The 24,438-nt window shown below is 32.1% G+C and overlaps 1 protein-coding gene across 3 annotated transcripts in view; it reads left to right on the top strand.

Annotated features, from left to right (window-relative positions):
• Positions 1 to 2,430: 2,430 nt before the first annotated feature.
• LOC143084941 (uncharacterized) overlaps positions 2,431 to 24,438 on the top strand; it is a 42,020-nt gene continuing 20,012 nt past the window's right edge. For all 3 annotated transcript variants that reach the window (XM_076261021.1, XM_076261022.1, XM_076261020.1), the window contains exons 1-7: positions 2,431 to 2,757; positions 12,381 to 12,880; positions 17,088 to 18,451; positions 22,287 to 22,402; positions 22,887 to 22,975; positions 23,948 to 24,030; positions 24,282 to 24,377. In XM_076261021.1, the coding sequence (XP_076117136.1) occupies positions 2,586 to 2,757; positions 12,381 to 12,880; positions 17,088 to 18,451; positions 22,287 to 22,402; positions 22,887 to 22,975; positions 23,948 to 24,030; positions 24,282 to 24,377 (2,420 nt within the window). In that variant the 5' untranslated portion in view covers positions 2,431 to 2,585. The remainder of the gene's footprint in view (positions 2,758 to 12,380; positions 12,881 to 17,087; positions 18,452 to 22,286; positions 22,403 to 22,886; positions 22,976 to 23,947; positions 24,031 to 24,281; positions 24,378 to 24,438) is intronic.

The raw sequence follows: 24,438 nt of genomic DNA, 5'->3' as shown, positions 1-24,438 counted from the left end.
TTTACTACGTATCAGATTTGCTCTAAATGCTTTGGTTTCAGAGTTATAAGCCAAAATCTACATTTTACCCCTAGGTTCTATTTTTAGCCATGGCGGCAATCTTGGTTGGTTGACCGGGTCACTGCGGCCACACATTTTTTAAACTAGATACCCCAATGATGGTTGTGGCCAAGTTTGGTTTAATTTGGCCCAGTAGTTTCAGAGAAGAAGATTTTTGTAAAAGTTAACGACGACGGACGACGACGACGGACGCCGGACGGAAAGTGATGAGAAAAGCTCACTTGGCCTTTCGGGCCAGTTGAGCTAAACAGTAGACGTGGATTGCCAATGAGACAAATGTCCACCAGAGTTTAACTTGTTCAAATAAAGTGGATGCAGGCAATTATATCGTCTATCGTACGGCCTTCAACAAACCATGCCGTAAATATAAAAAAAAAAATGGTATGATAACCAATAAGACAACTCTTCACAAGAGACCAAATGACTCATAAATTAACATCCATAAGTCACCATTCGGCTTTTAACAATGAGCAAAGTCCATACCGCATAGTCAGATATCAAAGGCCTCGAAATCACAAAAAGTCAAACCTTTCAATCGAGAAAACTAACGGCCTAATTAATGTACAAAAAAAATGAACGAAAAACAAATATGTTACACAGCAACACACGACAACCACTGAAATTAAAGCTCCTGGATTGCGACAAGCACATACATACAGATGAGAATGTGGTTGTGTTAAACATGTTAGCGGGATCCCAACAATCTCCCTATCCTGGGACAGTGGTGTAACAGTACAACAATATAAATCAGATGGGTATACGAGTAGAAATGCATCTAACAAAAACATAGTGGATAAAAATGAAATGACGGCTGCTCTACTTTAATTGTAACCAGTTAAACGAAGAGGATAAATTCTAGTACAGTTATATAATGAGGATTAGGATATGTTATATTACCGATACATGTGCAAGTAAAATATTATTACAAATGTATATATATATACATGTATTTCAATCTTAATTGTCGAAATTTTGTCATTTGACTTTTCTTATCTAGTTGCTCATCTCGCGCTTCTCTTTGTTTGTAAGTCGCAAAGGTATGATATATAGATTATTCTTCATATCTGTTTTGGAAAAGACAGCTATATAAGATCGTGTAGCCTAAAACCCACAACTCGAACTTTTGTTTTTAATTCTCACTCCAAAAACTGTTTGCAGAAAAAAATCAAAATCTTCGTACAAGTATACGATATGATGACACAATCCCTTTTGCAGCGCAGAAGTCACTGTATAACAGTTTTTTTAGAAGGATGACGATTTGGGAATCTGAAGCTTAAGTAATCCTTTAAAAGAATTTCTAATATTTGTAATTATATTGAAAAAATTCACAAATCGAGAAACAAAACATGCCAACGGTTTATGTGTGGATTTTACGATCTTATTTGCCGGCGATGCAAGTCCAGAAAATTTAGCGCAGTAGATGACTTAAAGAGTGTTTTGTTCCTCAAAACAGATTATCGTCGTGCATTAGAAACAATTTATATAAAAAAGAACAAAAAAAATATCGTTTTTTTTAGCTCAACTGGCCCGAAGTGTTCGATGACTCAGTGAGTCACTCGTTAATATTAAGTGATCTTTTCACCCGCCATGTTTGGGTGTTAATGCCAATTATCTCGAAAACTATATTAAATAAATGAACACTTTAAACAGCAAATTTATGATCACTGCAAAACCAGATCTACAAATAAGTCAACATGACCGAAATCTTCAGTCAACTCATTATTGGAATTATTGCTCTTTAATGACAATTTTTAGTTAACTGATATGGCGGATCTAGGACTTTTCAATGGGGGGGGGGGGGGGGGGGGCACTGACTGATCTAAGGGGCCCGCTCCAGTCATGCTTCAGTGATTCCCTATATAATCAACCAAATTTTTCCCACGAAAGGGCCCCCCCTTGGATCCGCCTATGCTATGTAAGCGACACATGCTTGGGGTTTAAAATTTAAAATATTTAACATCACTGAGATATTGGTTTCATCCGAATAAGCAGTTCGTAAGTACTGGGTGGTCTTTTACCATGTTTCCTACCAGAAACATTTATATCATAAACGGCTCGATACCCAAAGGTCTATCATTCGTCTCTTTTTTTATATAATATACAAATATTTCGCCCGGTTAATTTAATTTTCACCAAGAATCAATTAATCAGGCAATAAATCAATCAAACAATCGAGAAAAAAAAAACAATCAATCAATCAATCAATTTGGGAGCTAGAAAAAATGACAAACCCCATGAAGCACGTCGTATGAAAAAAGAGGAGATAGACTTTATTACACATCTGTGACTCATTTAACGATGTTGAACATACAAACAAATTGCAAGTTTCCGGAATTGTGTTTTTGTCCGATCACGACTTCCATTGTTAGTTTGAGTCATGCGCAGAAGCCATCACACGTTTTCGTGACATTTGTAAATATCGAAATTCCATCCAAGAAAAGGCTATAACAATGTTTAGAATGTTTACATGCACTATTGTTTACTTGATCTCCTGATAAACCCAAACAAGAAGAATTTTGTTTAAGATGGCACACTCAAATCGACAAAAAAGTCCAACTAAAGTGCCTAAATTTGGAAGCAACTCTATCCTTGATCATTCTGAAAATGACAAAATTTTTCAAGTGCTCCAGGAAATGTTTGATGGGAAAGTTGAACCAGAGGTCGTGCACATGATTTTAACAGAAATGGATTGGAAAGGCAAGTCAAGGCGGCAATATTGAATTTGCAAAGTTGATTGTAAAAAATGTCATATTCTCTGAGTAATTCAACTGAAATTAGAAAATGATAGTTCATTCCAACACAATCACTATAGTATACCAGCACCACACACACACTACCAGATTAACAGTCACCCCTAAATTTCACACATATAAAGGGTTGGGAACAAACCCTCTATATGGTGATTATACCTGTATAGAGGGATAAAATTATTCCTCTATAGAGGGGTATTTTATTTTAAGACTGGATTTAAATCAAAATAGGGCAGAATGGGATTTTCTACTTATTATGGCAGTAACCAGGAACAGTTGATGCACCAATTGATGTATTTAATTTAATATACACTTTAATATACACATGCCCAGTTTGCTGCTTATCTGACTACATATACAATCTATTGTTCACCATGATTGAAAGCTGTGATGGTCAGGTAAATTCTAATCACTTATGCCTCACTAACCAGAGTTTCTATTGTTAGATTCAACATGAAATTTAAAGGTCAACTATTCCTTTTGTTGTTGTTTTTTTATTTTTTTTATCCAACATATATAATATACAACAGTACCAGTGGTCTCGTTAGCCCAAAATAGAAGGGCGCAGCGCCCTGTGTGCCCTCATCCGCGCCCTTCTGCCCTGACACAGTTTTCTGAAAAACCCTTGTGCTGTTTTGGTAAAATTGCCTTTTGTTTCATCGATTTCTTATCAGAAGTTAAATTACATATATGACACCTGGTGATTGCCCCCATGTAACGAGGTTAATCATGTCATTACAATCAATTATTGTGGATAAGACTTCAAAGGTGTTTAATTAAGACAATGTACCTTTTTGTCATAAATATGATGAATGTGTCTGTATTTTCTTTTCGATCTCCAAGTCACAATGGAAGAGTGTATGAATGAAGACTTTCATGAATTTAAAATTGAATTGAAGTAATCAACTTTGCCTTCACAGAAACATCGTCCATCTCAACTTGTGAGCGACAAGCAGACGTAAACATGTTGGAAATTAATTTTGGAGTTACTTCCCCTGAAAAAACTTATTACAAAATTGTGCTCCTAAAATAGTATTTAGCACTAAAAATAGGGAAAAATAACCAATTGAATACAAAATTATATAAGAATGTTACCTTAAGGATACTAACTGTCCTTGAACATACAAAAAAAATATATTGCAATTAATTTTTGATAATCATACTTTTGGCAATCCATGTTTTATACATTCTCAAGTAAGAAATATAAAATAATTGCTTAAATGGTGTCAAGCTATCAACTTACAAAAATGGAAGTGTGTAGTTAAACTCTCATCACAAATCAACATGATGAAGCTACACTATATAATATATTCCTAAACACAAACAATAAAAAAAGTTTTGAGGGCCAAGCTCTAGATGAAAATTTTGAAATACAACTACTCTGTCATGTACATGTATTGTAAACTATGAGATGTTTAGTTTATGTTCCTTTTTTTGGAAGGAGAGGGGGTGGGGAGAATAGTAAGTTTATTTTGCCTCTTTTGGTTAATAGTATGAATGTGTATTGCCATGTTATATGAACATGTAGTATGAATGACTTTTCTTATGCAAATTTTATAGAATAAATAATCATAACAACAAATTATGCATCTTTATTGACAATATATACAGTAAAAAAATATGTGAACTCGTGATACACGCAGGGACGTAGACAAAAGAAATGAGCAGTGCCTTCTATCATAAAAAAAGTGCCCTGCCCTCCACTGGCACCCTGCCCCTTTTGAATTCTAGCTAGAGCACTGAGTACAGTTATCAAACAGTTAGTTAATATATATGAATGTAACATAATACAATCTATCAAAAAATGTATAGAACTTGAAAGTAACATTTTGTTGGGATTTTATAATTGTATCTTATTAAAAAGGACATACAAAAAAAGTATAGACTATAGAGAATTAATAAATAAAAAAAATTAAAAGATGATAAACAATGATTAAGAAAAAGAAAAAAAAACCAAAATAAACAAAAAAAACAAAAAACAAATATATAAAAAAAAAAAAATTTAGTTTGATGTCTGCTAATTTTGTATAGTTGCTAATCCACCAGATTATCCTGTAAAGCCTCTTGGTAAATGCACCAAGCTTGGTTAAACTTGTCAAAACATTTATTTTTATGCCCCACCTACGATAGTAGAGGGGCATTATGTTTTCTGGTCTGTGCGTCCGTTCGTTCGTCCGTTCGTTCGTCCGTTCGTCCGTCTGTCCCGCTTCAGGTTAAAGTTTTTGGTCGAGGTAGTTTTTGATGAAGTTGAAGTCCAATCGACTTCAAACTTGGTACACATGTTCCCTATGATATGATCTTTCTAATTTTAATGCCAAATTAGAGATTTTACCCCAATTTTACGGTTCACTGATAGAAAATGATAGTGCAAATTTCAGGTTAAAGTTTTTGGCTTCAGGTTAAAGTTTTTGGTCAAGGTAGTTTTTGATGAAGTTGAAGTCCAATCAACTTGAAACTTAGTATACATGTGCCCTATGATATGATCTTTCTAATTTAAATGCCAAATTAGAGTTTTGACCCCAATTTTACGGTTCACTGAACATAGAAAATGATAGTGCAAATTTCAGGTTAAAGTTTTTGGCTTCAGGTTAAAGTTTTTGGTCAAGGTAGTTTTTGATGAAGTTGAAGTCCAATCAACTTGAAACTTAGTATACATGTGCCCTATGATATGATCTTTCTAATTTAAATGCCAAATTAGAGTTTTGACCCCAATTTTACGGTTCACTGAACATAGAAAATGATAGTGCAAATTTCAGGTTAAAGTTTTTGGCTTCAGGTTAAAGTTTTTGGTCAAGGTAGTTTTTGATGAAGTTTAAGTCCAATCAACTTGAAACTTAGTATACATGTGCCCTATGATATGATCTTTCTAATTTAAATGCCAAATTAGAGTTTTGACCCCAATTTTACGGTTCACTGAACATAGAAAATGATAGTGCAAATTTCAGGTTAAAGTTTTTGGTCAAGGTAGTTTTTGATAAAGTAGAAGTCCAATCAACTTGAAACTTAGTATACATGTTCCCTTTGATAAGATCATTCTAATTTTAATGCCAAATTAGAGAATTTATTCCAATTTCACAGTCCTTTAAACATAGAAAATGATAGTGTGAGTGGGGCATCCGTGTACTGTGGACACATTCTTGTTAATTGATATCTTCTTCTCCAAAATATAATGATGCTTTATTTTTTCAATCAATGCTGTTAGCCTGTTAAACTTAGTTCTCCTATAAAATATCGTGTATTTATATATATATTGTTTAATCCAGAGAAAAATATTGTTTTGAGGGTCACCTTTGTACATTCATGATAAATTTCCAAACAAAAAAATATCCTGTGTAAATGGTATACTAATACCATTCTGGAGAAACCACATTTCAGTTTGCTCAATAAATTGTTGTACATAATTAACAGTCCCACAGTATATGTTCAATTGATTGAAGTTGAGTCTTACAAAAAGTACAATATGGGTTTTGCACTATCCCAATTTTGTTTAAAAACGTATTTTTTGCCAGAATTTTATGATTAATTCTATACTGAAGCCATTGTAGCTTAGTATTTTTTGTAATAGCAAATGGTAGTTGAAAAATCTTTTTCCAGTTTTGATTTTCTAAAACTAAAATTGCGTCCCATCTTTTTACTCCTGTAGGAACAGTGTTATTTTTGTTTAGCACCAAATACATATCTTTAGATCCCTTTTTGCTTTTGAGAATGGTCTTTATAACTGATGGTATAAAAGGAGATACTAATTTATAATCTCCCCTATTAAATTTTTTGGAAGTCTTAGTTAGCATAGAAATTATGCTATTATATTTCATGATGTCTATATCCATCTGAAAACACTCCTGAAATTGATAAAAATTTAGAAAGGTACCATTCTCCCCAACAATATCATTTACATGTAGAATACCCTTACTATGCCAGTCTTTGAAAAACACTGGTTTGTTGTCAATTTGGAATAGGTTATTCATCCAAATTGGACTGGAAAGAAAATTTTCCCAGTCATGCAAATTCATTTCTTTTTCAATTACCATTTGCCAAGCACCCAGTACATCTTTCCAAAATTTATTCTTAATACTTTGCTGTAGTTGCTTTACATAGCTATTACCACAACTAAAGAATCTATCTTTATCAACATATGACAAAAATATATTTCGCCATTTACAATCGTTTTTGAAAAGTCTTCTTATCCAAGTACATTTCAAAGCATTTATAAAAGCATGTAAATTAATCAATTTTAAGCCTCCATCACAATAATCTTTTTGTATTACATCTTTTTTCACTCTATGAACTGGTGAGTTCAAAATAAACTTATACATAAGTTCATTTATCTGTTTGATAATATCTTCACTTGGATTAGGTAGTGACAATATTAAATGATTTAAAATTGGCAACATAAGTGTCTTTACAACAGTAATTCGACCAATAACAGTAATGTTATGTCTAGACCATTGTTTGACTATTCTTTTTATTTTTACAATATTTTCATCATAACTAGTTTTTCTAAACCAACATCAAAATTAACACTCAATAATTTAAAAGATGTGCTTCCCCAAGTAAGATTTTGATTTGTACAAAGTGTCTCTGTGCTGTACTTTTTACTTCCAATCCAAATTACACGAGTTTTTGAAAAATTTATATTCAAACCAGAAATTTTAGCAAACCAATCTAGTTCCAATAATGCCTCATTTAAAGATTCTTCACTACCATCTAAAAGTAGTGATGCATTGTCAGCAAACTGCGAGAATTTGTGTTCAACATGAAGAACTTTGATTCCATTTATATTTTTGTTATTTCTTATTTTTAACGTTAAAATTTCAACACAAAGAATGAAAAGATAAGGCGATAATGGATCACCTTGCCTACAACCCCGTTCAACAGTGAAAAAGTCTGAAAGATTCCCTCCCTGAATGACTGCTGAATTAATGTTTTGATAGAGCACTTTCACCCAATTTATAATAGAATCGCCAAAATTCAAAAATTTCAATACATTTAAAAGAAATTCCCATGAAATGGAATCAAAGGCTTTTTCAAAATCTATCAACAATAAAAGGCCTGGTATATCATTATCTTCAGTATATTCCATGATATTATAGATCAGTCTTAGATTTTCCCCAATATATCTTCCACTCATAAAACCTGTCTGATCAGTATCAATAAGTTTAGTCAAAACTGTTCTAAATCTACTTGCTATAACCCCAGAGCCAATTTTATATACAGTATTTAGCAAAGATATAGGGCACCAGTCTTTTAAAAAAATGTCTAGGCTTGTTACCCTTTGGAAGACATGTAATTATCCCCTGTTTTTGAGTAACAGAAAGTTCCCCTTTATCATAACCTGCATTCAAAGATCTTACAACAAAAATTTTTAAGTCAGGCCAAAAAAATTTTAAAAATTCACTTGAAAAACCATCTGATCCAGGCGTTTTATTGCTTGTCATTCTTTTTAAAGTTTCACCAGCTTCCTCAATTGATATTTCACCTTCTAGTTTATCTTGTTCATCTAAAGATAACTTTCTAACATTTACATTTTGTAGACTATTTAAGTATTTTCAATATCTTTAGGTTTACAACATTCAACATCTCTGTTTTTGTACAAATTTTCATAAATATTTTAACCTGTTTAAGTATTTCTTTTTGGTTAGTTACACTACCACCATTTTCTTTTTCAACCTTTGGAATAATCTTGCTGGTAAAATTCTTAGATTCAAGTCCACAAAAATAACTTGTGGGTTTTTCTCCCTCTTCTATCCACTGTATTCTGGATTGAACTATTTTACCATACATTTTTTCCTTTCTTAATTTTTCTAGTTCATTTTTTTTGTCTTCCAATTGCTGTATAGAACCTGAGTTTACATTTTCTTCTAAAATAATAATGTCATCTTTTAATGTTTTTTCCCTTTTCTCTCTTTCCTTCTTTTTGAAGCTAGAGTATGAGATAGTTTTGCCCCTCACCTCCATTAATGGAGTTTCCAAAAAAAAGCTGACTATTAATTGTAAAATGAAGATCATCATTATTCACTCCATTAATATTGTCAAAATTATATACCAAGACTGCATACTGTTTTTTTACATTCAAAATTTTTTCCTTGATAGCATTAACATAGTCAGCATCATACAGCAAAGAATTATTAAACTTCCATAAACCTTTCCCCCTAATGAATGGATTCAATTCAAGTTCTAGAATAATTCTAGAATGATCTGAGCGGTAACTCGGTTCTACACAGCAATTTTTCAAAAATGACAAAATGTTTTCAGAAAATAAGAAAAAAATCAAGCTTAGCTTGTTTGAAAGGTGACTTTTCCTCCAAGTGTATCTACACAGGTCAGGAAAAAGTTCCCTACAGGGGTCAACTAGAGATCTATCGTCGATCAATTCTAATAGTTTGTCTCTAGCATTAGGATTATTTATGTGTAAATAATTATAACAATCTAAATTTGGATTTAACACAAGATTTAAATCTCTACAGATAATAAAACACTCATTTTCAAAGTCATCAATAATTGACATAATATGCTCATAAAAAAATGGACTGTCAGTATTTGGGCCATATATAGTTATGAGAGTAAAACGAACTTTATCTACAACTATATAGTTATGAGAGTAAAACAAACTTTATCTACAACCAAATCCAAAGCTAAGTAGTTTCCATCAATGTCCCTTTTTTCTTTAAGTACTTTCCACTCAAAATTATTTTTAAACATAATAGCTACTCCTCTTGAATTTGAAGAAAAGGATGAAAAGTAGCATTCATATCCCCATAACGTTCTTATACTATTTTCTTTATCCACTGTGAAATGAGTGTCTTGTAGACATTAAATGTTATGGTTCCCAGATTTTAGAAAACTAAATACATCCCTCCTTTTAGATAAATCACCCAGACCCTGACAGTTAACAGACAGTATCTTTAAAGAGCCCATACTGGTTTGAAATATGTGTACATCATCATTTCATATAGGCATGAATTTTTACATATGATTATCCATATTATACATTCACATGAGACACAAAGACATATACACAAAGATTTGCTCAAAACATCTAGATATGGTGGTATAAAAATTCTTGACATACATGTATTACCAAGCTTCATACAGGGACCAACAGTGTAATTCAATACTTTACAGACATTCAATTCATAGAAAAAATATAATTAACAGACAAAAAGAGTGTTAAAAAAAATGAATATTTCAATATGTTTTGCCACATTGTAGTTGAGATTTGTCAGTTTTTGCAGTTTGCCTTATATGACACCAACAAAATAATACAAAAAAACTTAAGATTATCTGTACAAAAAAAAAAAAAAATGTTAATATCAATATGTATTGTAGAAAGAAAATCAATAATATACATGATCTATAGTTAAAAGAGAGATAACTCTGATTTTTTTATACAAAGACAGGGAGATAAGCACAAATATTAAGTCAAATATCAACAATGAACTAGAATTCTCAAAACTGTCCCTGAGGTCTAAGTTCTAATTACGTAACATCTATTTCCCTTGCTGTACTCTGTAATAAATGTCATCATATAGTCCAAATTTCAGCTGAAGTCCTGCAGGTGTTCTACCATAAATTCCACAATTGAAGTACCAGACAGACTCAAATTCGTTGGTTTTTCTAAGTCTCTCTATTAGCTCATGTTTCTTTGAGTAACGTCATCCACATATCTAATTTTACTGGTCAATTCTTTCCTACATCTCATAATTTGATGCTTAACATCACTACTGAATAGCATAACAATAACTGGATAGGGCCCAGTCTTGTGAGATGGTATACGGTGAATTGCAACCACACCTTTTGTTGTTGATCAGGTGTTAAGATAGGTAAACAATAGATTGCAAGTTTTGACACTTTAGCAGAAGATGGTCATCCCAATTTTTAGTAAAATGCATATGTTGATGCATATAATGCTAGAGATTATAGCCAATATAACTACAAAATGCCATTCTGCCCTAATTTGCTTTAAATCCAGTGTAAACAAAAACACCCCTCTATAGAGGGATAATTTTATCCTTTAAAAGAAGGATTATCCCTCTTTACAGGTATAATTACCATACAGGGGGTTTGTTCCCAACCTGTACAAGTCTTCAGCCAAAAAAAGATTTATGTACTTTTCTTATCACTTGCAATTTTACTGTTGGCCAAATGAAACTGAATGTTGTTTTCCCTAAACCCAGGAACATTTAAAAGGGTCAGCAGGCAGGTAAGGTATAATTTGAGTCTGTTTAACTTCACACATTTTAAGTTTGTACACACGTTTGCATTAAATTTATTAGTGTTTTTAGATGTCCATATTATATATGTATAAATAAATTTAGTGTATTTATTCTCATGACTGTCTTCTGATTTGTTAAAATTATTACCTTTATTTTCAATGTTGTCAATTTTTATGGCGACACACCCACTCTGATGTTGTGTATTTATACGCCAACATGTGTGTCGTTGTTATTGTAAATATAAATAATATGTAAAAGATAAACGTTCTTTTAGCCTTATTTTTGATAGAAATTTATTTATAATGAATGGCAATAATTTATTTTGAATTTATTGAACCATAAAATCAATTTTTGACGCTTCACATTTTACATAATCAGCTTTGCGTATTATTCAATGTGAAGAGTCAAAAATTAATTTTATGGTTCAATAAATTTAAAACAAATAATAACCATTCAATAAATATAGTATGATATTTATATTCTCATGAAAAAAACTTTCACTGTCATTCTATTTGTTTGCAGTTTACATGTTCTTTTCCTATTTCTGGTTATAAGAAGCACAATTTTTCCAGTTATGTTATTGTTTTGATATTTTAAGTTGGTGTCAGTCCTACATGAAGGTATTATAATATATAACCAGGTGACAGGGGCATTTTAGCAGTACAAATGTACTGTGCATCCTTCTGTTCGTTCCTAATACACGTAACTTAAGTTTGCCTCCTTCAAATTTCATAAAACTCTTACACAATGCTTTGAATCTCAACACACAGATTTCAAATCTGAGCAGTGAGACCTTTCTGTTCTTGAGTTATTCCCCTTTATAACTTTAAAAATTGCATTTTTTCTTTCCCACTATCACTTAAATTTGCCTGATTCAAATTTTATGAAACTCATACACAATGTTAAGAACAACAACACACAGACATAGATTAAATTTGAGTCATTTACTGTTTTTGTCTTATGCCCATTTTTAACTTCAGAAAATGCAAATCTTGAGGTGGCATTCTTGTCCTAAAACATATACTTCTTTTATTTACAAACATTATCAACTTCTACATGAGGATGGAGAGCAGGTTTTCCTTAAAAAATACAGCAAAATATCATATGTACATGTAAGGTGTATTGAAGTTCCAGGATTTTCTCTAAGTCATGTAAGTGTTTTCAACAAGTATCAAAAAGTTTTTTTCATGAATTGCTGTGGGGAATAAAAGGGTGCAGAATATGTTATCAATAAGGCTTATCATTATAATAATCATTAGGCTCATAGGTATTTGAATTATCATAACACTAAACAGTTGCAAATTATTTAATCATCCATTCAGGCATATTAATTGAAAGATATATTTGTACTTTTCAGTGGATAAAGCTATAGATACTTTACTGACATTTTGTGGAGAAGGTGGCAACATTGACAGAAAAAAGAGCAGACTTCACAAAATGGCACAAGAAATACTGTGTAGAAACAATAATGAATCTACAGATGTCAGATCTGCTTTACAACAATGTGATGCAAGACATGAGTTAGCAAGTCCAAAAAGTCATGTGACTTTACCTCCTAAGTCACATGATGAAGACATGCCACCCTTAAGTAAATCAACAGTCTTAAGTGACCATGCTATAGCATCTAACAGTGCTTCATCAACAGTTGGCCTGGAACGTCGCAGAGTTCCTCCGTCATCTTCTAGTCCACTTCAACAAATCCGAAGTGTAATGGCCTCAACATATGGAAGAACACAAGAAGTGAAGGACAAAGGACATACTGAAGAACAACCCACTATTAATCCTTTATCTGTAGATGATGATATCCACACAGATAGTAATGTCATATCTCAGTCCATTTTGTCAGGAGCATTACATGTAAGTTCAAAATATATGTTTTTACTGGGGAAAATAATTATGATGGTTTATTAATAATTAACTGATTAATGACCCATCCCATAGCGATAAACGGATTAACTGTGTAATCACACCTTTATAACACCTGTGTAAATGTTAATTAACTGAGGGTTATAAACTTGTCACGAACATGAACTCAGGTAGAATTTTAGTATTTTGATGCAAATTTTTTTTTTAAACTTTCCAAATTTAAGTTACGAAATTGATTTGATATACATTTTTTTTGGTACTTTCATCATTTTGATAAATCTCGCATGTAACCAATACTATGAATACTTGACCATGTATAAACAGATAGGTAGACATAAAATCATCTTCGCCAGGGTTACAATGGTTACGATCCACTTCCCTCCTCTCCACCCTTGGCAGATTAAGCCAACATTTGTGATAACAATGTTGCGCCATCTAACAGTAGATTAAAGTCATGCCCATTCCAAATACATTATTCTTGACAAATAGTAGCACTTGAATTCTTCAATTTGGAAGTAAAAACACGGTAGTGTCTAGATTCTAGACACTGTGTAAAGCAGGAAACGAAAATATACGTTGACATTCATGCATTTGTACAAGAAACATACATAGGACCTTCTATTAGTCTATTAAAAACATTCAAATTGTCACTAAATATAGTCGTATGTTTAGGGATGTAAAGACTTTTTGCACAATAAGCAAGTGGCATTTGTTTACATACACTTTCTATATTTACACATGATCATGTTATTAGGGCTTTTTGATTGGATGCAGTGATTTTCGACTGCAACCAATGAAAATAATAACCTTGTGTCTCCGAAATTCTATCTCAATATGCCAAGGGTGGAGAGGAGGGAAGTGGATCATAACCCTTGGCTAGCAAAGATGTTATAAAATACAAATACATTTAAATATACCTGTAAATAAGCATGTGCAACAGTACACTGTCATGGCTGGGGATTTAGTTCTGTTTAAATTTATAACATAAGTCAAATGTACATGATTGACTCATAATAGATATTAGACTGAATTTGTCCTTCTGCTACTGCCATTCCTAGTTTTCAGCTGACATTCATTTTAATCACTGACATGCTGAAGTCATGCTCAACCCATTTCCAACAAAAGGTTAATCAAATGTCTCATTAAAATGTTAAAGCTTATAGCCTTTAAAGTTCATCACATACTTATAAAAGAATATACAATTGTAGTTCTACCAGAGGCAATATTTGACCATAAATTTTAATTTACAATGTTCACAAATCTTCTTATCTGAAACATGTGAAACTGCAAAAGAAAAGTTGTGAAACTATAGGTTTACATTTAGAATCCCAAAAGTTATCATCATTTAATCATGTTAATGTTTCTCAGATAACAAGCATTGACACATTGGTGACACTGCCTTCATTATACCATTGCACCCTGCCTAAAATCTCCATCTATCTCTTAAATAATCATTCGGCACAATTCCTCTGTGATTAAGGTGTCCTTATTTATGAATTTAAAAAAACTTGAGGTAACCCCATAGGATACTGGTGATGCTTTCCCGTAAGAGTGGCAAGTAATTGGAGAAAGCTCCCTTTTAAATCAAAATAAAGAGCTCAAAGATTTCCATTGTCTTCATTTCATTACATTATCATTTTATGAATGTTCAGTATTACGAATAAAAAAATTATTTCACCCAACACTCATTTTATAAAATACATATTGCAATGTAAGCAAAGTTTTAGTATATGTACCGTAGTACTATGAATTTTGATAAGTACTTTGACCCACATAAATTGGTTAAATTACTTTTGTCAAGGTTTGTTCTTATATTATTTATTGAATGCATGATGTATATATAATAAGCTGCAAATGTTTGCACCTGTTCTAAGTCAGGAATCTGATGTACAGTATAAAATTGAGAATGGAAATGGGGAATGTGCCAAAGAGACAACAACCCGACCATAGAAAAAACAACAGCAGAAGGTCACCAAGTAGTTGTCGTTTGTTTATGTAATTTATACGTGTTTCTTGTTTCTCGTTTTTTATATAGATTAGACTGTTGGTTTTCCCATTTGAATGGTTTTACACTAGAAATTTTGGGGCCCTTTATAGCTTTTTGTTCGGTGTGAGCCAAGGCTCCGTGTTGAAGGCCATACATTGACCTATAATGGTTTACTTTTATAAATTGTTATTTGGATGGAGAGTTGTCTCATTGGCACTCACACCACATCTTCCTATATCTATATAATAAGCAGGTTGAACTACATCATGTACATCATGTACATGGAATGTATTCAAAAGATTCAAAATGTTGTGTGAAGCACATACATACTCTTTTAAACAATAAAGTACATTGTAAGTAGATAAAATTTTTAATGACATAATAAGAGGAGCATTAGGTCCTTATGTACTTAAAATCACCCAAGCAGATTTTGAAAAGTTTGCAGGTATAATTTTCTGTATATTTCCAATTTAATTTTTATACAACCGCAAAAATTTTTTGCGCCGTGTAATGCTATCATGTCGTAACTTTAATTTTAGGAAATGGATTTCTATAAATTTTTACCAGAATGTGCAATACCACTAAAGGAAGGTTGGGATTGATTATGGGAGTTATGGTCCCAGTAGGTTAGGAAAAAGGGGCCAAAAATAAGCATTTTTGTAGTTTTCAAACAATACCTTTTGTTTAAGTGTATGAATCTCTCTGAAATTATACCACCAGTTTCCATACCATGAAGGGATGGTTAATATTGACTGGGGGGGGGGGGGGGGGGGGGGGCTCAAAATGTTTTGGGATTAAGGGCAACAAAAAAGGGGAAAAACTAGGTTTTTCTGGTCAGTGGACAATTAAGACAATGTAAAAGCAGTGTAAGGGAGGTAGCTCTAAGACATTCAACATACAATGTTGTGTATGTATCACATTTACCTCCATTACACTACTTGTAAATTATGTATAAAGAAATGTCAGGTTTTGGACTAATTGGCAAAAAAAGGGGGGGTACATGTAGTAGTTTTCATTTTTTTTCCCAAATTTCTCAAATTCCAAACTTTTGAAAAGTTTGAAGAAGAATCTTTAATTTCACAATATTGCCAATAGATTTGTAAGATCTTGACATTTGTTTTGTGTCAGAAACTTGTATATTGTCAAAATTTTTATCACAATCCTAATTCAGAGCTGTATCAAGCTTGAATGTTGTGTCCATACTTGCCCCAACTGTTTAGGGTTTGACCTCTGTGGTTGTATAAAGCTGTGCCCTTCGAAGCACCTTGTTTAAATTTTTGATTGTCCAATCTAGTAAGTGCAATAACAAGAGGAAAAAGCAGAGATATGGGATATGTGTTGATGAGCAATTGCCTCTTAAACATGATTAAATCAAAAATGATATTATTCAAGGTCAGAATTAGGTTGTCATGAGAAGTGTGACTGTCCTACCATGTTTTCTTAAATCTGTCTTATATTTGTATTAAGTAAAAGTATTGCATCATACATTGTTTTACCTTCAAGTTTACCTATGATGTATGTGTTAATGTGATGGATTACAAACTGTAATAGTACATTAATTAACATCTGTTCTTTGAACACTATTTCACACGTTGTACATGTAGAGGGTGAGTTGATGTTCAATATCTAGAAATATTTTCTTATTATCATTTATGAAATTTCCAAAAATATGTCCATGAAAATGATGCTGCACTATGATCATGATGATATATAGTTTATAGGACATGTAGGATGTAGTTAGATTTAACAGGAAGAAATATGGAAAATTTGTCAAATTTAGTTAAAAAAAAATGTTTGCCATTTGTTTATACTTGTATGATGCAATGACTTTTACTTTTTTTAAATCGGGAACAAAGCATGTGCATAGTTATGATCCATCTGTTTATAGCAGTACTAGTACTTGTCTGAAGACAAATATTGTATTTTCCACTTGATTAAATTCAGAAAAACATTGATAAAAATCCTAGATGGATTTCATTTCTAGATACAATGTAAAACATGACATATTATTGTATTTATAACTTAGTGGAAGTTTGTGTCTTGGGGAGTATAGTAGCTTACATTATAGTTGACACTTCATTGACAACTACGAGATAAAAAAACCCATAAGCATATCATGTTTTCAAAGTATGCAAAAATTGAAATCTACATAGGAAAATACTACAACAGTGTTCAACTTAAAGACTTGGTAAATTTTCTTGTTATTTTCAGTTGTCTGGTACTGAAGGTTTGTCAGAACTGTATAATCCATTCTCAGATGCTACAGTGAAGGAATCAGATTTATATCAGGATAGCTACAAAGCTTACATGGACAATTACTGGCCAGATATCACAGCTAAATTTGGAATCAAACCAACTAAAGACATGGCTCAAAATAGAGAAATAAATCAGCAGTCTCAGAGGGATGCAACAAATATATTCCCTGGAATGTACACAGAAAGTGATGACAAGAAGAAAAGTGTGGTTTCTCAATCCAATGGGGTCCAAAATAGTTCTGATGAAAAAGAGTCAGATAAGGTATTAAAGGAGACGGTCAAAGGTGAAGCAAACTTCCCCAGGACTGGAATAGGTAGTAATAACATATCTATGTTAGTTAGATTGGGTTTAGCAGAGAAAAATGAAAGAGGACAGTTTAAAAATCTTCAAAAAGACCCAGAAGAGGACTTAGATTTGAATTTTAATATGGAGACTTTTGACTTGGAAAATGATGACAGCTCCAGTGATGGATCTATTCTATCACAGAGTGGTTCTGCAGAAACTATAGCAGCTGAACTGAAGAATATGCTGGGAATATCTAAAGAGGAAAAGAAAGAGCCTTCAATGTTAGAATCAGCTGCCAGAGAATTAGAGAGATTGAATGCTTTATCTCCTAATGCTAAAGAATTTATTCCTAGATCTACAAATGTTCAAAGTAATACCATAGATTCAAAGCCATTTGATGCTATTCCTAAATTTCTAACTCCTAAGGCAGCTTTACCTACTCAACAGAGAACTCTTCCTCCTTACGCAATGTTCCCACCCCAGCAGCAAGGGCAACACCCACAGATAAGGCCGGTTCCCATGTTCCCTGTGCCACGACACATTCCCTTTAATCCACAAATACCTGTTGTACCAGTGACTTTAGTAGGTGTTCGTAATATGCCACAACAACCCCCTCCACCGATGAACATTATGCCACAGACAAGCCAAGTTGGACCGATAATACAAACAACAAACATGATGCACCGACCATCAACTCTAATGCCTCCTCCTGGCCTTGTACCAATATCTTCACCTACACGGAACATGTTACACCATCCAATGTCATCCCCATCACCACCTATTTTACCGTATGCCTCTGCTTTCCCTTCACCTACTGCTCAACAACTCGCCAGTGAAGCTCAACAGTATGCCACAATAGCTGCTCAGCAGATGACAAAGAAGGTTCAGGCTCAAAGTAAAGAATCCTCTCCGTCTCCATCAGAGAGGTCACTAGATCTCGACTCACAGAAGGTCAAGGACAAGATCATAAGTGGTGTTAGAGTTTTCATTATCTTGAGAGGTTTACCTGGCAGTGGGAAGTCAACACTAGCAAGGTAAAATAAAAAAAAGCCAAATAAAAGTTACACATATCCCTCCTTCATAGGAGTATAGCCATGAGATATGTACTGTGCCGTGCACAACACTATCTATACAAAATACATTGTATGAAAAGTGTTATGATCCACTCAAAACATTATAATACCAAATAAACATGAAATTTAAAAAAAAAAAAAATCCAGCACAAGAAATTAAGCAAATTCCATAATTAAAAATAATTCCAAGTTCAAATAATAGCCTGTTGAGAGAACATTTCACCTATCCCTCTATATAGGAGTACATTTATGAGATACTGTGGATTCATCATTATTTGTTGGATACCAATTTTATTGTGATTTGTGGCATGGGTACAGGTCAACTACAGATTTAAATGTTCAATAAAATAGGAATTTCTATAAAGTTGTATCCAGACTTTGGCAGAACCACAAAATCAACTACCCACGAAAATGCAAGGTGTCCGTAATCCACGAAAATTGGTACCCACAAAAATAAATGAATCCACAGAATGGTGAACACATAATAAAGAAGGAACATTTGACACACTATCAGCACCAAGTTATGTTACCATTTGCCTACTGAGTTGACCAGCATGGCAGTCATGGCTGATACTATTAGAAGTTGACCTTCCCCAAATATGTATACATGCAATAAAACATTCTTATACACTCACATAAACAGGGCTGGCAAAGTATTACCCGCCTATTTCTGGGAGTATTGCCCAGCCCGGGAAAACCCGGGTTTTCCTGTCCAGTAAAACCCGGGTTTTCCCGGGCTGGGCAATACTCCCAGAAATGGGTAATACTGGGCAATATGATTTTTTAAGCTTATTTCAACAATAAATAGTAAAGACTTGTTGTAGTTTCATAGTATTATAGCTAAATATATACATTTTATATAGATAACCATTGAGAGTCATTTCTAGAAGATAAAAAATTCAATTTCATTCACTTCTCTACTTAAATTTCATGTAGGCAAAATACAAGATTTACACATTTTAGGATTCCTTGTTAATTTCCAAGCATTGTTTCAATAATCTAAACATTTTATTGCAGTGTTTATGTGGATTGAATGAATGAATACTTTATTGCAAAAAGCATATATATGCTATAGCAACGAAAAACATATTTACAACATGACAAATGATAAACAGCAGAGATCAATACATATAAATCATTACAAGAAAGCAAATATCATTAAAGGGATAATTCGCGATTTTTCACTTTTCATCTAATTATGTTCATAATACCATAAAAAACATATTCACCAAGTTTTATTTCGATATGAAAAGTAATAAAGAAGAAAATTGGGAATTATTAATTTTATTTTATCAAACTTCCTGACTTATGTGACGTAGTTTAAGTCTTTGAGCATGCCGGGAGTGAAATTAATCTCATTTAAGTCTTGTTCGTTAACCATATAATAACGCTATTTAAAGCGCATCGACGACTTTTGGTGTAGCTATTAACCAACGAAAAGTAAGTGATAGCCATGCAACTTTTAAAATTAGAGGTACAATTATTGTAGGATTCATGTGTGGATTTTTTATACGAATTCTAGTAATTAAAGTAAATAATACAATAGAACATTTTTATGATTTTTTTTTCTTTAAATACTTTAAACAAACATATGAAACTGACACGATCGATAGTGTATTAAAAAATACATGTTTGTATTCTGAACTTTTTGCTTCATTCCAGAAAACATTTTCACTTGTGGAAATTAAATGTGTATTAATTTGTGACACTTAGTGAATGTTGAATGCGTAGTTAAACTCAAGGTAATTAAAAGATTAGCATTATGTAATTCTAATCTTTTGATCTTCATTCAGTGACACCTAGGCGTCACGGTTCACCATTTCAGGTGTGGACAACATTTCGTATGAATGATATACGGGAGTCAGTTATACTTTTAGACACAGAAATGTAAGAAAAAGAATAAAAATGAATTTACGGGAGAAATAAGGTCGCACAATAACTGGATAGCTGTGTATATTTCTATATATTTTGCATAAGCTCACTTTTAAATGAATTAGGACTTCTGATTACTTTTGTAATGATAAAATACTGAATTATTTTAATTGAATAAATTTATAAATAAAAATAGCCTTCTAAACACGAGTGTATGAACTAAAAAATGTACTTTTTTAAATTAGAATCGACAACCTTTAATATTTCAAACATATTGCAATTATATAATTTAGTCCATCCAAAGCGATCTTTATTTACCTATTTAGGAAGTAATGTTCTCATCAAAATATTTTAAATCTCAAAACGCATGAATACTTCAGCTATTTGAAAAAAAAGATGTTTTAAAAAATTGACAGGAAATTTAAGGATCCTCTTGGAATGGAATCGAAAAATTACGAATAGATATTCTTTTCAAGTGTGAAAAACGTCAACCAAATTTATTCATAATCGGGAGCATCCTTATTAAAATAGTCTTCTTCTCACAACGAATAATACTTTAGCTATTTGACCAACGATGTTTAAAAAAAAAAAAGACAACGAATTTAATGTCATCTTAATTTCCCTATTTTTGAATGTAATTATAAGTCTGTTCAACTGGCAAGAATACCCCTAAAGCGGACAAACAGTTTATTCTTTAAATTGCTGTCATTGAATATCAAGAAAGAAAATAAATCCCGAAATCAATTTGAAACTTTTATACTCAATAGTTTTCCTAGAAAATATTCACATCCCTTGGGGTTTATTAGTGTACGTCCAGTTGCATATGTTTTACATGAATGTCGGAACAATTGTGATGTTGTCGAATTTTTCCTTCATTGGAGAACTATGTTCATAACTTCTATGAACCGAAGCAAGTTATTATATCGACCTGTATTTAGATCAATTAGTCCTAAAATCGATGGTGATCTCTTATCTAGCGGAATAAAACTTTAATATCTATAAATTTGAGCATTTCTATACAGAATGGACATAATATCATTTTTTGATTTTTTTGCGAAGTTTCCCTTTAAGTAACAATATGTGATCTGATTGACCACGCAGATTTTATGTAGTTACACAATTTTTTAATATGTAAAACAGACTTTAATTTAAATAGATACTGTAATTTAGTAAGGTTTGGCCAAGAATAATAGAATTTTGGCAAATATATAGGCCTTATTGATCTATTGTAAATTAAATTGCTATTATATGCAAGCATGATTGCTAAATAAACACCCTACAGGGTCTTGTCATTAACTCTTATAGAAATGAAAAGGCTGATTATTGTTATATAAACATATCTATGTTCTAATCTGAATAATTACTATGTACATATAAATTATTTCAAAGTAATTTTTATTACATGTAATTGGTCAATTCTTTATATAAGCTATATATAGTTGAAAAAAAAATCTCAGAGTTGTTAGAATAATTCTTTCTCAAATGTATAGTATACACTTGTACATTTGTACATGTATGTTTTATAGGACTCTCAAACAAGTAAACGTACATGTAGTTATAAATAAAAATAGGTTTATATATATCTTAAATGTATTGCATTTGTGTTTGATAAATGAATCCTCTTTAAAATTCAGGCCAGTATTCTATATTACCCAGTATTGCCCAGTATTACCCCGTAAAACCCAGTAAAACCCAGTAAAACCCGGGTTTTCCCAGTATTTCCCACTGGGCTGGGCAATACTCATAAAACCCGGGTTTTTGCCAACCCTGCACATAAAGTACTCAATGTGCTCGTCATCTAAATATGAAAAAAGTGCTAAATTATGAAAAAGAAATTTCTGAAACAAGAAAGTAAATAATTTATGATATTTGATAATATAACATTTATTCTTAGCATAGATTTAAATTTTACCCTTTTTTGTAGGGAGCTGAAAGAAAATGGAGAAATATTTTCTGCTGATGATTATTTTATGAATGGAGATGTGTATTGTTATGAGCAGAGGAAATTAACAGATGCTCACGATCACTGTAGGAGAAAAGGTAAGGGTCATTAAAAAAACACAACAAGATACAGAGGCTCATGAGCTTAGCTATAATAGATTCAGAACTTCACTTTCAGTTTTAAAGAATACAGATGTTCAAGGTTGAAAGAAAAGAAAAAGCATAAATAAATAAATTGGAATTGGTTCCATTTTAATTGTAAATTAATCTGAAGAGTACAAGAACAAAATGATTTAAATTCCTACTGTGTGTAACTATTGGTAACTAGGGAACCAGTTGATAAAACCATAAAAATTTAGTTGCTTTCTCAGCTCGCGAGGCTTGTGGTGTATACTAGTTGGTTCGTAGTCAATCTTTGTGCACCACCTTGTTGAAAGACAACAAACACTATTGTTTTAGATTTTTCTATGAAAAGGATACTAGAACTTACAATTTGTTCATAATTACCTCCCTTAATACAACTATGGCATGAATTAGTGTTTTTTGATTGAATGATAATATATTTGTACACATTATGTTGTAGCACTTGAAGCTGTAAGAAAGAATGTATCACCTGTCATTATAGACAATACCAATACACAAGTCTGGGAAATGTGTCCATATGTTGATATTGTAAGTGTGTTATAATGATAGGAAACTGTAGTGGTTAATGAGATCAGAGCCAGGCTAGAACTCACAAGACTGTTCTTATACTTTCAAAGTGTTCATTGTTTCTGAGATGTTTATTGTGTAGAAATATTAATGATATACCGTGAAAGTACTTTAATTCGTGGATATCAATTTTCATAGTTTTTGTAATATTTTCATGTTCGTGGGTTTTTAAATTCGTAGATTTTTGTTTTAAAAAAAAAAAAAAAATTGTTTGAAAAATTAAAGCCTTTAGAAAGGTGTTAATTAGGCCATAAACATGTCACCTAAAGAAAACAGTAACATAAACAAATGCTATAAATGTATCTTGAATTGCCAAATAATTCTTATCAATATCAAGCCCAGCATGAAATTATTGTTTCCCATATGTACGACAACTATGAGGATATGAAATGAACAATTTATCATACTAGCATATCAATATCAATATCATATCATAATCAATATCGGAAATCTGACTTTCTTTGATCAAAAATATTTTTATGAGAACTAAAAGATTGAAAGTTGTACAGTTTAGGTTATAAAAGATTAAATGGGTATAATCCTGCATGCAGTTGTAGTTCTGTGACTGTTATTAAAGTATTCTAAGGTTTGGTGTTATTCAATATATTCTCTAGAACATATCAGTAGTCAAACCTATCGATGGGGATCTGTCCATGTCTTGATTTGGACAATGGTTGTTTTATTTCGTTGGACACTTAAATTCGTGTATAAAGTCATCCACGAAAACCACGAAAATTGGTACCCCACAAATAAAAGTACTTTCACAGTATACAATTTTCAACAAAGTGGTCTATGAACTCTGTTAATTAAATTACATTCTTTTTTAGGATCGTAGGCTTTATTTCTAAAAAGTGAAAGAATGTATACAGTTTTCTATAGAATGGTCTATAAATTCCATTAGTAATTAAATTACATTTTTTGTTCTGATTGTAGGCAAAATCTGTGACTCCTGAATATGAGATAGAGATCCTGGAACCATCAACACCATGGAGATTCAAAGCAAGACAATGTGCAGAGTACAGTATTTTCGTGATATCAGAAATATTTATAACAACTTTTTTCCATTAAATACAAAATATACAATTGTAAATGGTCCACTTTGAGTAAGAGGCCTTTCAGACTTTTAGTTCACCCTCACAGTTAGAGATAAATGTCCTTGAGGAGAATACCAAAAAACTTTAAAGAACAAATGGTAAGAAAAAAATTGACAAAGAATGCCTATGTTTTTAGATATTATATCATGTAAATCAGAAATGTTATATTATAGGAAATCTGATCATGCTGTGCCATATGAGAGCATCAAGAGAATGTTAGATAGATACCAAAGAAATGTTACCGTAGATATGCTAATTAATACTAAAAGGTAAATACTGTGATATTTTTGGCAATCTGATTGTAATGATACTGCCGCTCCAATGGAGAAG

The sequence above is a fragment of the Mytilus galloprovincialis genome, chromosome 8 (genome assembly GCF_965363235.1).
Source record: "Mytilus galloprovincialis chromosome 8, xbMytGall1.hap1.1, whole genome shotgun sequence".
NCBI classification, from domain to species: domain Eukaryota; kingdom Metazoa; phylum Mollusca; class Bivalvia; order Mytilida; family Mytilidae; genus Mytilus; species Mytilus galloprovincialis.
Note: the sequence above shows the minus strand (reverse complement) of the source record. Positions and strands in the feature narration are given on the sequence as shown.